At 35.4% G+C, this 16,277-nt stretch overlaps 1 protein-coding gene across 2 annotated transcripts in view; it reads right to left on the reverse strand.

The window, feature by feature from the left end:
* Nucleotides 1–746: 746 nt before the first annotated feature.
* The window catches only part of ATP9B (ATPase phospholipid transporting 9B (putative)), a 150,473-nt gene continuing 134,942 nt past the window's right edge, over nucleotides 747–16,277 (reverse strand). Inside the window, exons 19-30 of one of the 2 annotated variants that reach the window (XM_036402314.2) lie at nucleotides 15,685–15,855; nucleotides 14,182–14,280; nucleotides 11,520–11,609; nucleotides 10,926–11,070; nucleotides 10,528–10,592; nucleotides 9,944–10,099; nucleotides 9,735–9,799; nucleotides 8,389–8,497; nucleotides 6,675–6,732; nucleotides 5,791–5,994; nucleotides 3,296–3,328; nucleotides 747–2,537 (exon numbers count right to left, since the gene is read on the reverse strand). In XM_036402314.2, the coding sequence (XP_036258207.1) occupies nucleotides 2,401–2,537; nucleotides 3,296–3,328; nucleotides 5,791–5,994; nucleotides 6,675–6,732; nucleotides 8,389–8,497; nucleotides 9,735–9,799; nucleotides 9,944–10,099; nucleotides 10,528–10,592; nucleotides 10,926–11,070; nucleotides 11,520–11,609; nucleotides 14,182–14,280; nucleotides 15,685–15,855 (1,332 nt within the window). In that variant the 3' untranslated portion in view covers nucleotides 747–2,400. The remainder of the gene's footprint in view (nucleotides 2,538–3,295; nucleotides 3,329–5,790; nucleotides 5,995–6,674; nucleotides 6,733–8,388; nucleotides 8,498–9,734; nucleotides 9,800–9,943; nucleotides 10,100–10,527; nucleotides 10,593–10,925; nucleotides 11,071–11,519; nucleotides 11,610–14,181; nucleotides 14,281–15,684; nucleotides 15,856–16,277) is intronic. The other variant, XM_054514570.1, reaches the window with a different exon arrangement.

A 16,277-nucleotide genomic window follows, 5' to 3' on the forward strand; every position in this document is an offset into this window, starting at 1 on the left:
TCCACAAGCCTTAAAACAAAGTGTGAGCTGAAACTGGACCTTAGCTGTATATTGGAAATACTAAGGAAGCAGGCACTTTAGAGAACTGACTCCACTTTTGAAAGGCTTATAGCTGTGTACAGAACCATACATTTGCTATCACACTAACCTTAAGGGTTTTAATGCTGGGAGTTAATATACCTACACTTAGGTTCTAACTGAGCAGTTCTTCACCCATGGGTAGAATTGTGTCTCATACAGATGTACTGCAGTAACACTATCACTTTCATGCTGTTAGTTCTGTTTCTGGGGTTTTTTTTCCCCATTTTCTGCCTAATTTCACAGATGTGATGTATAGATGAAAGACAACCAACTCTGAGTTTGTGCTTATCTCCCAAATCTTATGCATATGGTTGTGAGCCCACAATGTGAAAGACAAAAAGGTCTGAAGAAAATGCCACCAACATTTCAGAAGAACTGCACACAGTGACTTTCTTATTTGTTTGAAAGTAATCACCACTTATTGGGGAAAAGAAAAAACTAAAGCAAATCAGTGACAAAAATACCATAGAACTAAGCTAAAAACGTAAATCAGGAGCATCTTGGCAAAATCACACGGAATGCAGAAAGCTAATATGCAAGAACAGTGACATCTTGTGGGGATTTACAGAATCGAGTTCACAGAGGGACAGGGCAAACTAGTCTGTGATGATGGGTAATTAAAGGAAACTACCTCAGTAGTTTATTTAATACATATACCACTAATATTTGGTATAAATTAGGCTTTATTGCTTTTATAATGAGGAATGAAAATTAAAAAAGCAGATAAATAGCTAGTTAGAAAAACTTTGAAAACAGAAATTAATGGAATGGGGTGGAATCCAAATGGCTCTGTAGCCATTTCCTCTGCTCTCCCAGGAAGTAGTTATAATTATCACTTAAATATACTCATCCCAAGTAATAATGGCATAAGGGAAAAGAGACTAAACAAGGAATTATGTTGTAAAGGCATACAGTCAAACATAAAAATGACATCCATATTAAGTGGGTTTTAAAAACACACATGTAAATATTTAATAAAGAAAGCATGAATAGTTATGTTGTTCCTTTCCTCTGGTTAATAGGCTATGCCAAATTCATTATATGTACTTCGTGAGAAAGCAAAGTTGTATCACAACAGAAAATTAATATATCCTACTTGCCAGTACAGTGTGCAAGATTTGGACCCTTCCGATTGCATCAGAGTTTTTGAGTTTCTGGAACAAATCTTCAGTGTGATAAAGTGTCATAACTCAGCCAAGACACTCAACTCTGACAGCTTACAAGCAAAAATGTTTTGATTTTTTTTTTGACAAGTTTGCACCCAAACTAAGATTTCAAAACATAACATTTACAACTTGGAAGATGAAAAATTTTCCTACCATGATGTTCATGTGTTCCGCTTATTTTCTTTTACCTGAGTAACTTAAGTAAACAGATTACAAGGCAATTTAGACATATTAGCTAATACAAGGTTTACTGGACTTCTCATATATAGAAATGTACTTTGACACTATTTGCAGTTTTACAAATACAAAATGAATAAGAACTTTAAAACATATTTACTGAGCAGCCATGTTTTGATATCTGTACAGATCAATAAGTGCTGTGGAATTATGTACAGAATTTATAATTTAATTTTTAAACAGCTTTTGTGCAACCTGGCTGTAATGTGCATTTAAAGAACTGCTGTCAACATCACACATCTGTAATTTACTGGTGCCAGAAATGGAGAGTACAGAATAGGACAACAGCTCCTAAAATAATACTGTGCTATGCAGACATCAGTACATAATTCAAATAGTGCATATTAATCAATGTCTGATGAGGAATAATAGCTGCTAATACAGACACAGGCATTTACAGGTATTAGGTGTGTTAGAGTAAGTATGGATGAATAAACTTTTTCATATATAAACATTAAAAGAAAGGGCTTGAATTAGGAAGTCATACAATAATTAAAGATGGAGATTTATATAATAAATAACAAAACTTTCAATTTAACTTGCAGAAGATAAACATAGTTGGAAAAAATCCTTTATAGTAGCAAAAGATCCTTCACAGTACCAATGAAACCATTCAGAAGCATTGTCAAATCAAAGGTAATTTGGTTTTATTTTATAATCATAACAACTGAAAGAAAAAAAGAAAATCAACACAAAGAAAATTTAGTTTATCTGTGATAGTTGTTAGTGTACTTCTGTGTTATTGTATCTCTCAGATGTTTCCTCCTCTTTTTGTGCTCTATTCACATTATCCCTTTTGAATTTTGATTTTTTTTAAGTTTCTTTAGTCCAACATGAATCCATAGACACTAAAGCACAGTGAATATGCAATCTGCAGACTGGTGTGAGTGAAAAACTGTAGGGAATATAACCACTTTTACGAGGTAAGCTTGGAGTAACTTGGAGGAGAGAACTTGCGCTTCAAGTACTTGAGAATGTAAAGTGGAAGACAGCTTACAACAGTGATTGCTGACACTTTCCACAGGAAGGTCACAGTTGTGATAAAGGCAACATCTGCGGAAACAAAAAGGGAAAATAAGTAATGGGAGCCAGTAACATGGAAACTGGAACTTCCACAGTGCAAAGTCAATAAAAGTCTCTTAATTGTTTGCTTATGCTATTGTCCAATTTAAAAAAAAAGGGGCAATAAAGCAACAGAAAGTTAACCTCAGGCTTTTGCTTTTGCAAATTACTTTTTCAGACAGGAACTCCAGAGTTTCTTTATGGTACTCACACTGTTTTTCAGCTGAAGTAACTTTTAGGGGAAACAGAATCCCAGTTTAAAAGCACAACTCTCTCATAATAAAAAGTTAATTCAGCTTATTTTTCTATTAGTAAGAATGATTTTTACCTGCTATAAGTTCCCAACCAATTCGGATCTTTTATTCTGTATTATTTTTCTTACATCTATGCTAAATGGTTCTTAAAATCATAGAGATTAAATTAGAGCCCAAATATTTCAAGGCAAAATGTAGTGATATTGTTACCTACCACAAGGAAAATATAATCGTTTATGACAAAAAATTAACAATAATGCTGATGCACTATGCTTGCTAATGAATTTTTTTGACCCTATTTGTGATAATTAGATCATACTTAAAAATCATGAAAAGATCCTAAAACTCAGGGAACCCCAAGAATTTTTTTCTTTTATTTTTACCCATTATTTACAAATGCATATATTAAGAAATTCTCTACTCTTGACTGAATCTTTAAAGATTAAAAAAATAAAAGCCAACCCAAAACTTCAAGAAAAGTTAAACTTCACCTACCTAAGAAAGCTCCAAAAGACACTCTGCCTATACCTGTTTCACAAAGAGGGAAAGTGAAAGGATAGATTTACAGAAAATACAAAAGTTATGCAAAAAAACCCCCAAAATAACAACAAACTCCAACAGGTTAGCTACACAAAGAGGAGATGAAAAATATGTTAGTAGCATTAACTGGATTAGTATTGCCTTTCACATGTCAGTCAGATTACTTTAAGCAGCAATTAAATCAAAACACTCTGTAAACATAGAGATTTTATATTTGGTCATGTTTTAAGGTCTTAAATAGATTGGCACTTTTCTTACATTTCATTTCAAGGTATAATTTACTGTATAAACAACTTGATCATGTGAATGAAAATTCACTTCATAAAATGCAATAAAGAAATCCTTTCCTGCTCCAACTCTGCTCATTAAAATACTTAGTATATTAAATTTCAATGTATAAACTTGTTATGCAGTTTTAGCCTAAGCCTGCTTAGACATACTGAAAGCCCATGTAACCTATCATAGACACCCTAAAAAGGCCACTGTGTGTAATTAACTCAGAAACAAAAACTGGTTTGCTTTCATGAGTCAGAGCTCTAGAACAGTATCTGTTTTGCCTTTGGTATTTTTGCCTTTCTAATTTGAGTGCCATGTCATCATATAATTTCTCTGGAAGGAGATGATCCTTATAAGCAACATCACTGAAATAAGTTTATTTGCAAGTGAAGTCAAACACTATTGGTCTGGACCATTTTTCCTGATCCATGGAAGTCGTTCTATATCTTGAACTGCAAACCATCACTTAGGTTTATGCTGCATCACATACACGAAAAAGCTCCCTCCCCCCAGTTATAATGGGACAGATTAAATAAGAATAAAGCATTAAGCAGAAGTGAGACTAAAAGAAAGGCATTTTCTCAGATTAAGTGGTGAATAACACACATAAGATACATCTTTACAAAATCTCATAAAACTGCAGCCTTTTCAGTGTTCTCAAATACAAAAATAGTGAAGTTAAGTCCCTGGGTTGCAAGAAGCCATGCAACTGTTTATGGACTTGCTTGGGCTTGCCCAGCAAGTCCACAAGCACAGAGAGGAAAACACTCCCCTTTACAGAAAAGTCTGCAAGAAACAAAGTTCCTACGGTTTCCACACCTTTGTGAACATCATCTAAAAATGTTTTTCACAGAACAACACCAGAAAGGATGGAAGGACTGGCTGTCACCAATACTACAGACTTTCAAAGGTGAAGCTGCCAAGTTCTGCTTTATGTAGTTCCTGGAAGTCTGGACTCAAGTGCAAGTACCTATATCTGATCTTGTTTGTAATTTGACTATGGAGATTCAAAAATCAACCCAATAATCTCTATTATTGTGTCCGTGCATCAGTGTCAGAGGAAAAAAAAGGGTGCTCTGGCAAACCTGAAATAATGTGCAAAATAAGTACCAAGCCCAGCAGAGTTGTTTCTTCACTACTGAGAAATCTTGGAAGTACTAGAACACCTGGGACAGGCAGTGAAGCATTTACTGATTAAATAAATAATTATATAAATAATTATATAATGCACACATACTACCCTAGCACTGACCACCTGGGAACTGACAGAGTGAAGGCAGAATTGTAAGACTTCTAGAAACTGCCATGTAATGCTCAATTCTGCTGTGTGAAATGACAGGTGAAGAAGGGCAGCTCAATACTCTTCAGATCCTAAAAGTAAGAGAAGAAGCTGGATTCTCAGCATCTCGTGAGGTATAATTAAAGCTATTACGTATATTTCTGTAAGCTACATTTGTAAAATCACACCTAGATACTTTATTTTTACTAAAGGATAAGTTGATCCAAGAAGAAATAGGTATTATTTTGATGCTCAGATTCTTGACTGGTAAGATTTGCAGTTGGAATGTGTTCTTTCATCTTGTGAACTGTAAACAATCAGTACCTTAAGGCACAGTATGGCATGCCAAAACTTAAAGCAAAGCAAGCTTAATACAAGCTTACTATAATTATGAAGCAATGGCTCCTATATAAGGTCTTTTCTTCTAGGCTGCTGCATCACTTCCTAACAATACTTCAGCAATTTTAGCCTTGTGAGTTAGATCTAATGAGGCCCATTTGGCCTGGTGTGCAAAATAATGCACCAATTCAGCGAAAGATCCTGATTTTTAACAAACCATATCTATTTTCAATAGTGCAAATCTCAAAGCCAATTTAAAGTATGCAATTTGGACTGTCAATAGCAGACCAAGGATGGAAAAGGCGGGAGTGTTTTGACTAAAGTTTATAATCTAGATAAACCATACTAACAGGATAAAGATTGTTGAATTCTAGGAGAAAACGGTAAGAGAATATTTTAACCCAACACTAATTAGGCCTAATTTGGACTCAATTATATTTCTTATAAAGAAAGCTGCATTTTAAAACATCACCTATTCTTCTTCATTGAAAAAAAGGGAAGAGAAAAACATTATTAAAGATACAAACCAGTTCTTTGCTAAAGTACTTTTACTCACCAAAGTATTCATTTAGAAATGCAAGAGAGGCCACATAGCAGCCAAGACTGAGGAATTCAGCCACCACCATTAACCAGTGCCACGTTCGTATGGTCAGTGCAACCATCAAGAGCTCAGTCAAGATCAGGGCAGTGAAGGAAATGGCAACGACGTGAACAAACTCGGATTCAAAAAGCAGCAGGGCTCCGTACATCAGAATACCACCTGCGTGGGGTGCACAGGCACACAAGGTTGGCAAAACCCTGCAGTGAAATTTCACTGTACCAGCTTTTACAACTGCACACCGAACGTTTGATTGCTCATTATGAACATCTGTCCAGTAATTTTTAAAACATTGATCTTTCTAAAAGAAGGATATTTACTGTACTTTGCACATGTGAAATAAGCCAACCAAAGTAAAGCCATACAGAAATAAAACTATTAGAAAATTAAGCACCTTTTAGTGCAATATATCTGATGAACTGTTAATTAACCTCATTTTGTCAAGTGCTGCAAATAAATGAGATATTGTTGAAAGTGTAATTACTTTCAACTGATTACATAATTCAGATTTCTTCAACAGTACTTCTGTCATTCAATGAAAGAAAACTACTGTGTAAATACATGCAATGTGATAAGCACTCATTAAAATTTTTCTGGATTAGCATTTAATTAAAAACATGTCCTTTTTTAGGTGATATGCACCAATAAAACTACCAGTCATGCTGTGTTTTGAATAAGCCTGGCACACTACAGGAATATCGATTTACGAGATAAACAGAAAGCAATATATATAACTACTGATGAAATGCTAAGCTTTGGGAATTCAACCTGCAGCTGAAAAACAGTATTGCTAATAGCAGACAAAAATTTCTCAGTTCAGCAAAATTAGGACTCTCTCCTACCTTGGTAAATACTGATTAAAACCCAGATGAGGAAGGTCTTAAATGACAAAGATCTTCCCTAAGGGAAACATGTGAGAGGACAGTTAAACACAACTTAAAAAAAAAATAAATCTACTCAGCTAATATATTTTTAATAGTTCATTGTCAGAGAAACATTTTACAAGTAAAATACACAGTGTTTGAAGTGATAAAGGCTACAAAGCTTCTACTCGTTTTTATGATTCTTCATTTCAAGCTTATCTAGAAATTGCATGAAGTCTAAATTTAGGAGTAAGAAGTTAAGGCCTTAAACGAAGAGATATTTTAGCTTGCAATGCTCTGGCTGGTTTTCAGAATGATAAATACAGAAAAATTAATTTATTTTTTATTTGTGAAATGTAGTCTTCAAAACAACTACAACATTGTACCTACTGACCAAACCTTAAGCAAATCTGCAGTTATTTACTAGTAACTTCTAAACGTTGGATAAACTGCCCATTTGCTTTCACAGAATAAATTTATGACTACTGCAAATTTTCAGCAAGTAACTATTACCAAATAAATTTTAAATATTTTGATTGCGAATGGTAGAGACTGAAACATATGCAAAAATCAAAGAATAAATGCTGTACATGTGATATGACTCTTGCATTCTGTGAGGGTACTGATGAAATATGTTAGAACTGAAGAGTTGAAAAGATACAAGGGATTTCAAGGGATGAAGTGGCAAACAAAGAAGCCATTTTGCCACAAAAAAAAAAAAAGATCAATCTAGAACAGGCAAAAATCAACACTTCTTCATTACTGCAGCAAGTTCCAAGTTCTGTGAACAGCTTTCCACAGGCAGGCTTATGACTCTGTTTAGCAGGTGAAGGCCATGCTTTTTGGAGTTCGATAAAGGACTGAAATCTCAAAAACTTCAAAGATTCTCAAGCAGAGAAAGAACCAAGATCTCCAAAAGAGGAAAAAAGATGATCCCAGATTAACATAGGTAATAGCTAATTTAGTGCAATTAAAAAGACAAAGACTCAGAAAATTTTGAACCGGAGTCTTTAACTGGAGTCTGCTTCTGAACTTTTAGAAACATTGAAGAATTTACTATCCCTAAAAAAGACTGTCTGCTTCTGTCTTGGATCATAACTTTCCTAGCTGACAGCTAAGGATGGAGAAGAAGTGCTTTTCAAAAAGCTTATTAAAACAGAATCTTGAGATTTATTTCACTCTTGTGGGTAACAAAATTACAAACTTTGATTGTTTGCAAGTATGTGCAAACACAAAGAAACCAGTATCCATGGATGATTGAGTTCAGCTATACCAGTTATAAATATCTGTTATTTAAAAGAAGAGAGTTTTTGGGGACATCAGCAGTAATTTCTGCATGATAAGAAAAAAATAAATCTATAAATTCATCTACCAATTAGAACAGAAAAGTAAGATGGGAAAATGTAAACATAAATAACTCCACATGAGAGAGGGGCCAGAGTGAAGGTTGCTTTATCAACATACCTTCAGGTTTGAATTATTTCAGTACAGCCACTGGTGACTAGAGAAATGTATTAATAAAAATGATTGAAATGTTTAGTACTGTGGATTATTTTAATAGTACAGAAGTTGGCAATAGTTATGCAATCTGTCTTGCTTGGAACACCTTATGAAAATGATTGCAACAATTCCCAGTTTCGCACACTGGAGATCTTAGCATTTGTTTGTAGCTGAGCACTGAGGACATTCATACCTTTGTGAGATCCTTATAAAGTTCTGGATATAGCAGTGCCATTTCTGGCTTCACATCTTGATCCAATACTAGAGAGAAGACTGGAAACATAGTATATATGGTTGCATACCTAAGAGAAAGGAAGAACACACATTAACACTTTTGTATGACATAATTTTAAGTTGAGTTCAATGATTTCAATTATTCTTTTTATGTAAGTGAAATGAAACTGATTCTTTTTCCCAGTACTTAGGCAGCTTACTAACACAGCTTTCACATGCAACCTGCTCTTGTGGTTCTGAGAGCTGTCAGCTGTGAGAAGTTACAGTCTTATACAGTCAAAACCAATAAACACATTTCTTTATTCTATCACCCAAGCTTATCACCTGTTACCATACTCCCTGTGCACTTGCACTTTGGACAACCAGTCCGAAGACCTGACATTTAAATTTATCTATAGATGGATGCATGAAAACTGAATTAAAAAAAGGGCACTGTATTCTGGACAACATGGAGAAGGTAGGTGGATGAATAAGAGTCTTAACAGCTCTCTGAGTGGCTTTGGATTTTATTGTACACATGCCAGATACACACTTTCACATGTACTTCCTTGGAACTTAGCACAACTTCTGCAAACGTTTTAGAGAGGTCTGCTGCTTGCCTCTGCAAAGTCTGGTGTAATCAGACCATGGTTTGACTAAGGTTTAAGTTACTCTTGATTTCAGTTGTTATTATTTACAAGGAGAATAAAAAAAAGCTCTTAGGTCTCTTAGGGACAGAGAACAGGGACAAACACAAACATATGCACAGCTCTCAGCTGTATAACTTGGGGAACCATATTAGTAAACCAGCTGCTGCAACACGACCAAGGTGCTCTTAATGCTGCACATATTCACATTAATGGAAATCTACGTGGCAAACTTGGATAGTGCACTCTCAGAGGAAATACCACAGTAGCTTCAGCTCCATTTTAAACACAAAACCCCGTGATTCTCACTGAGATTTGTACATTAATCTAGACCAGCTGAAGCTGGTCTGGTCTGGGAGATTTTCTTTATTGTTTTCACCCTGTATGTGCACAGGTTCTACGGTATCTTCTTCTAAGGCTATGCAGATCCCTCTCTCCAGAGAACTGATCATGAGACTTCCCCCATCATATAGTGCATAACCAACCTAGTGTGTTGATCTGAGACTTCCCCCATCATATAGTGCACAACCAACTTTTCTTGGTACACTCATCCCAGGTTTTGGTAGTGTACCCATGATAAATGCATGGAAAACGAGGATGACACCAAGCCCATGGTGTTATTTAACCAGTTAGTTTGCTGTATTTATTACCAGAAATTGTTACTGTTGCTTTGACTTACCCTACCATTAGGAATCCTTGGTACAAGGGAACAGATGCAAAGTAGAAGACTGATGAAAATACAGCCTAGAAAAAGCAGATAATTAATTATTTAATATAATTCTACATACAAAACGATACAATATACAAAAAATAACAGTACTGACATTTGTGACATTTCAAAGACAGACATAGGGATTTTAACTATTCGGAAAACAAAGTTTTAAATACCTGCATAGTTGAAATAATAAGGCCTCGGTGCATGACAAATTGACCAAGTGCTGCTGATCTTTTGTAACTGTTTCGGCCATGTACCATCAGCAGCCTACCTATGTGTTTAAACTGTGTGATAGAAAAGTCAGCTGCTAGAGAAGCTTGTTTTCCCTCCTAGAAAAAAAGAAAAATATTTCAAATATGAATCCCACTGTAAAAGATGTATATCAAGTTTCAAAATCCTAAGCAATAATTAATTTTAAAAGACAAGTTTGTTCCTTTGAAAATCAACCCTACAATGAGACACAACAATTTTTTGGGCATATTCTAAGATGCAGTGTGTTGTAACAAATGAGTTTAATTGCTTCTCTTGCTTCTTCCAGGTAAATGCTACACAGAAACAACTATAATTTTCCCTGCTTTTAAAAAGATAAAGCAGAAGACATACAAGCAAAAATACTAAAGACTAAGCATTCTTATAATCTTGCAGAATACTTTAATTGGAAATAGTCAATTCACTGTTGTTTAAGAATAAAGCTTCTAATCACATTCTACTAGGCTTCTATGTGACACACGTTTCACAATGAAACTGTTAACATTACCTTGCCTTCAATTCCAATTCCACAGTCTGCTGCTTGGATCATGCTGACATCATTTCCTCCATCACCTGGAAAATGTCACTGCAATATTCAGTTCTTCAGAGGTTTTATTCTCCTGGCCTTACAGTAATTAAGAAACCTCTTACATGTCTTTAAATTCTTACAATTAATCTATGACTTATGATTAATTACTTCAATAATCAAGACTTTCCTGCAGAATAGAGAAGATAACCACACCTTTCTCATGGAATGGCATTTTGTGCCATAACTATGCAATACCTGGCTGCTGGTAAAGGTTGGTAAAGAGGTCTCTCTGGTTTTGTTTCAGCTATTTCTCTTTGGTGCCACCTGCTGCTTACATTTATTACAGATTTTGCTAGGACGATTGTGCCCAGAGTTACCTATTGCACAGGTGCGTTTCCCGGTGTGGTGCTGTAACAGTTTCACAATGTGGGCTTTCTGGGTGGGAGAGCATCGGCAGCACACCACAGCAGGACACTGACAAGCCAGCTCTACAAATTCATGCTCATAATACTTCAGACAAACCTGAGGGGGGAAAAAAAATGCTTGGATTTATTTACAATTAAATATTACTACATGTAGCCCAACACAAAAACACAGTATAAAGATTTTTTATGATGTTTTCCATGTACAACATCCAACTGGAAGGAAAAAAAAAAGAAAGATTCTCTTGACTGTGGCTTTATTATTTTTTAAATCAAAGAGATTGAGCAGCAAAGTGCTTTGACGTTAAGAGAATAGACAGTACTAAAGCATGCTGCATACAAATTCCATTTCTATTACTGTACAGAAGACTAGAAACCAAATAACATTTACAACATATATCATCTAATTCACACTCAGTGATAAGCAAAAGTATCTCTAAGGACTACTTAAAAGTATGGGGAAATACTTGAAAAAAGAGCATGAAGATGCTGATACATTACTTTCTGACCATAAGGATATAAATAATTTGACCGAAACCAAGTTTTTACCTCAAGTGAGTCCCCAGATATCACCAAGGCACAGTCATGCTTCCTCCTAAAAGCATTTAGTTCTAAGTGAGCCTCTCCTCGAGTGACAACCTTCAATAAAAACCACTCAGTTAAAAGATTTTGTTATATTCTTAAAAAAACCCTGCCTAAACAAATCAAGTTTTGAGAACTCATACCCAGAAGCCTTGGTTCAAGGGTTTTATCCCATTGCAAGTCTAATACCCATGGAATTTTACTATAAGCCTCAAGCCTTATGAATTGACAGAGTAATCCTCATACAAGTAAAATCTATGTAGTCGGCTTAAGTGGTTCCTCACCAAAGTTTGCTAGGGCTAAAATAGTGCTGAATTAATGACATTAGAATATCTGGATTTTGAGCTGGCCTGAGTCTTTTCATCCTGGCAGGTCTAGAGAAAAATAGAAAAATTTCCCAAGCAAACCTTAATTGTTTTGTTTATTAACCAGCAAAATATGCTCTTAGAATAACATAAAGTGTTCCTATTAATTGTTCCTTCAGTTTCAGGAAGGAAAAAGAGGCACAGATCTCAAAGGGACATAAAGATGCTCATTAGTACTAATCCTTTTGGATCTTGCATGACTCTGAAGACAAGATCAAGTGGCATAACATGAAAGAATTACATCATAGATTTTAAAAATTTACATAATTGTTTCAGAAAAGCCCAGCTATGAAGTGCAAAAAACAGTCAAATGTTACTAAATGCATTTTAGAAGGTTTTGAACTATAAACAGAATATGAAAAATTGAAATTATAATCAGATTTTGAGGAGACTAGCAGATTTGGGTGTGGTGGTGGGGTATTTTTTGGGGGTTTTTTTTGTGTTTTTTGGTGGATTTTTTTGTTTGTTTCTTTCTAATTTTTTTCCCAATAAATATCAATGTATTTTAGAGCTATCATGCTAGACGAACTTCCAAGCACAGAATAAAACACAAGGTCTGATTACACTTTTAATTTTGTCTCTGTCAACAGATCACATTGATTAAATAACTTTTAAGATATATGAATCTTAATTACATTGAATGTGAAGTTTTGTCCTTGACCCACAGCTACCCAGCCTGATGTAGTTCAAAGAACCGTTCTCTCTCCAGATGGGTTCTACTACCCATAAAATTTGAGTTACATTAAAAAGCCCCTGCAAAGAGAAAAACTCATACACATGGCCCAATTCAGAATTTTTTTCCTTCTTTTCCACAATTAAGCATGAAAAGAGAAACCTCCTTGTCTGATAGCTGTTAGGAAGACCAGCCTGTGTTGGCCTAGTACATTCTTTCTGCAATGCAGAGATGAAGAGATGTCAGTACTTGTGCACACTGATGAGCAGTGATTTTCTTCTCTGTTCTACATTTCAACCTAACAGAACGCTTTTTTTTTTTTTTAATTTGTAAATACCTCCAGAATTACAAACTATAGAAGCTGAGACTTCTAAGAATAAACAGTTTTGTTAAAAACAAAACACAGCTTTTTGGAAGAGAGTAGCAAAAGGTTTTATTGTTCTAATTTATAACTACAGTAGAAGTGTTATAGTGCTTGCTATTTTCTTACATTAATTCAGTAGTTCTTTCTTTGCAACAAGTATAGCCACAGAAGTAATTCTGTATAAATGTGTTTTCTAACTAATTTAAAACTGTGTATTCTAAGTTAACACAGCTTTATGCTGATCTCTTATTACCAGTCAAGGTAATGAAAATAAAAATCTGACTCAACTAAATACATTTTGTTCAGGGAGACTTAATTTGTGGTGTTACAATATGGAAAGGTCAACAAAAATTGATCTGAAGTTTTATCAGAAGCATTAATAATTTAATTCCAAATAGTAGTCTGCAGGGCCTAATTTGCCATTCTGATGCTTCAGAAGAAAATACATTTACATGTAAATTATATTCATATAATTATTTCTGTAGGTGCAAGTGGTTCATTTAGAACAAACTGACGCATTATGTCTGATCACACAGCATCAATCAATGTCTGGAAAATCTATTTTTGTTTGGCTTCAGTCAAGTGAATAGCACGCATATAAAACATATAGAAGATTCAGTTTACTTTTCTGACAATTACTTAAACAGTCTGTTGGTAAAATGCACATATATATAATGACATGAAAAAAATTTCTCATACCAATTTGATCTCTGTTTACAGAGGGGATGTTCACAGTTTCATTCAGGATTAATTCTGCTTGAGTCTAAAGAGTTCTATCAATGAAAATGCTAAAACAAGCAAGAATGACATTCAGACAGCCTAAACACATGGACAGTTTCTTAGTGGCTCAGCACCTCACCTCACACAGACCTCTCCATCACTATTTAGAGGTATCTTGCTATGTCTCTTATGAAGGGTGTAAAATGTGTGTTGAACCTGGCTCACCCACAAACGGCTACAAACATTTCTACAGCACATCACCAACTCTAAAAAACAACAACACCCTTAAATGCTTTGTCATTTTACTGCCTTGAATAAGTACTAAGTACTTATTCAAGGCAGTACTTACTAAGTACTTAATAAGTACTACCCTCTTGACCATTACAATGACACTCAGTACAATAACCCAACAGCTTTCAACTGCCAGCCAGCCACTAATTGAATACAGCAACACTGCTATTAGCCATCCTTTGACGAACCAACAAAAAAAGTTTGAACTATACTTACAGGTCTGAAAATATGAATATCTTGATTTCTAGACACTAAGTGGGAACTTTTTGCAATGCAAGTTGCTGTCTCCAGTTTATCTCCTGTTAACATCCATATCTGCAAAAAAATGTAAGATTTTATTTCTTTGGACATAAGCAAATTGTCTGTTCTCCAAATCTAAATGACATCTCTCTCCAACTTTTCTCTGGCACCTTTTTGGATTAAGTTATCCAAGAAAATATACTGACTTGTGCATTTTAAAGTAAAATTAACTAACAGTTTTTACTGCAATAGTATGCAAAGCAGAAAAGAACTGTCTTTACTTTTTGCACCTCCATTCTCACAAGGGCCAGTGTCTCAATGTATATGAAGACAAAGTAAAACTCTGGGGAAGCATAAAATCCTTTCCCTAAGGCCTTGATACTACCTTGATCAGAAAAGTGAGCATACAGATTATATTTGTCAGCAAAATGATGCAACACAACAGTCTGTGACCCTGGTGATCATCTCAGGAAGCAGCAGCCAAGCCATGAGACAGCAAATCTTGGAGCATGACCTACAGTCCCAACACTCTGAAAAGATCCTGCCCACTGACCATGCAGAACTGAGGAGGCAGTAAAGATTAAGGGATAAAGTTGTTACATTCCTATCGTGTGACAGCTCTCTCAGCCCCTTAACACCAAGAGGGTTTGTTAGTATGATGACTAGTTAGGAAGATGACTCAATCACCCGTGTAAGGAAATTATTGTCATCGCATCCCAAAATTCTCCTGGTTTGCTTTGACCTCCTGAGCTGCCCTTCCAGCAGACAATGGAGGGGCTGAAGTCCAGCACAAGCAGCATATGCAAAATATCCCACTGTGCCCGACTCAGTTTAACCAATGCAAAGTCATTACAACTATTTGGAGTAGAGTTTGACACTGCTTAAAGCAAAATGTTTATAGTCTTGCCCCCTCCCCTCAGATATTGTTCATATATTTACTTGAAACCCTCCCTCAAATAAACTGTATATGCATTATGTGCAAATATATGTGCAATTCATAGGTGTCTAGCAAACCAACTCTTCTGCATGGCTTTTCATGCCATCCCTTTACACGAACTGAACAAACTCCAAGGGCAGTTCTGAATTCTAGTTCAAATAATTCATGTTTTGATCTTTGCTGAAACTTCTTACGAGCACCAAACCTGAAAACATTGTTGTCACACAAATCTTGTGCCACACTCAGTCAGTGTCAGCAAGGACAGTTTACTGTAGACAGCCTGGGTTTAAATGACTGAGACACACATACATCTATCCATTGGTAGTCTTCCTACAGAAGTAAGTTTGAGATTGATGAAACCTTGTAGGCAAGGGAATTTTGCACACAGTGTCTTGTTTGTTTCTGCTAGTTCATGCCCAGAATGTGCTGGGGACTTGACACATTTCTTACTTTTAAAGAGCCTAAATACAGACAAAAATAGTTATGTCTTGATTTAAAAATTAATAAATGATAACCTGTTATGTCAGCAATGTGTTAAGTACCTTTATTCCAGCATTCCTTAGCATCTCTAGAGTTGGTCTAACATCTGCTTGCAGCTGATCTTCTACTCCAGTGAGACACAGTAATTCCATTTCTCGCTCCAAACTCTCTACAACAGCGGCAACCTTCAGGTTTCTGTCGTGTATGCTTAGCTTTGCTTGGTTATATCGACTCTGTTTGCACAAACACAAAACCACTTAGAGTTTGCTACGACTCATAAAGTATACATTCAGTCTACCACTCAGTGATAGTATGGATCTATTAGGCTAAATGTTTGTCTTTACATATCTTTAATGAAGAACAAGGCTAAAGGAGAAATTTTACTTTACACCCAATGTTATACAGGGCTCTTCTGACAATGCACCTAAAGAGAATGCCTCCTGAAGAACTATTAAGAACTAGGCATCACAGCTTCAAAGGAGGAAAGGCCTTAACTTTGAGAACAAGTAGGTTTTTTATGTCATGCTGAACATACAAAAATAACATTATATTAGCTTCTGGGAAAAAACACTGTCCAATCCAATAATAAAGCAAACAGGACCCTACATATGACTGCAGAACCTTCATTAATGAATGACAAAGCCTTTAACAGATT

The sequence above is a fragment of the Molothrus ater genome, chromosome 1 (assembly GCF_012460135.2).
Source record: "Molothrus ater isolate BHLD 08-10-18 breed brown headed cowbird chromosome 1, BPBGC_Mater_1.1, whole genome shotgun sequence".
NCBI lineage: Eukaryota > Metazoa > Chordata > Aves > Passeriformes > Icteridae > Molothrus > Molothrus ater.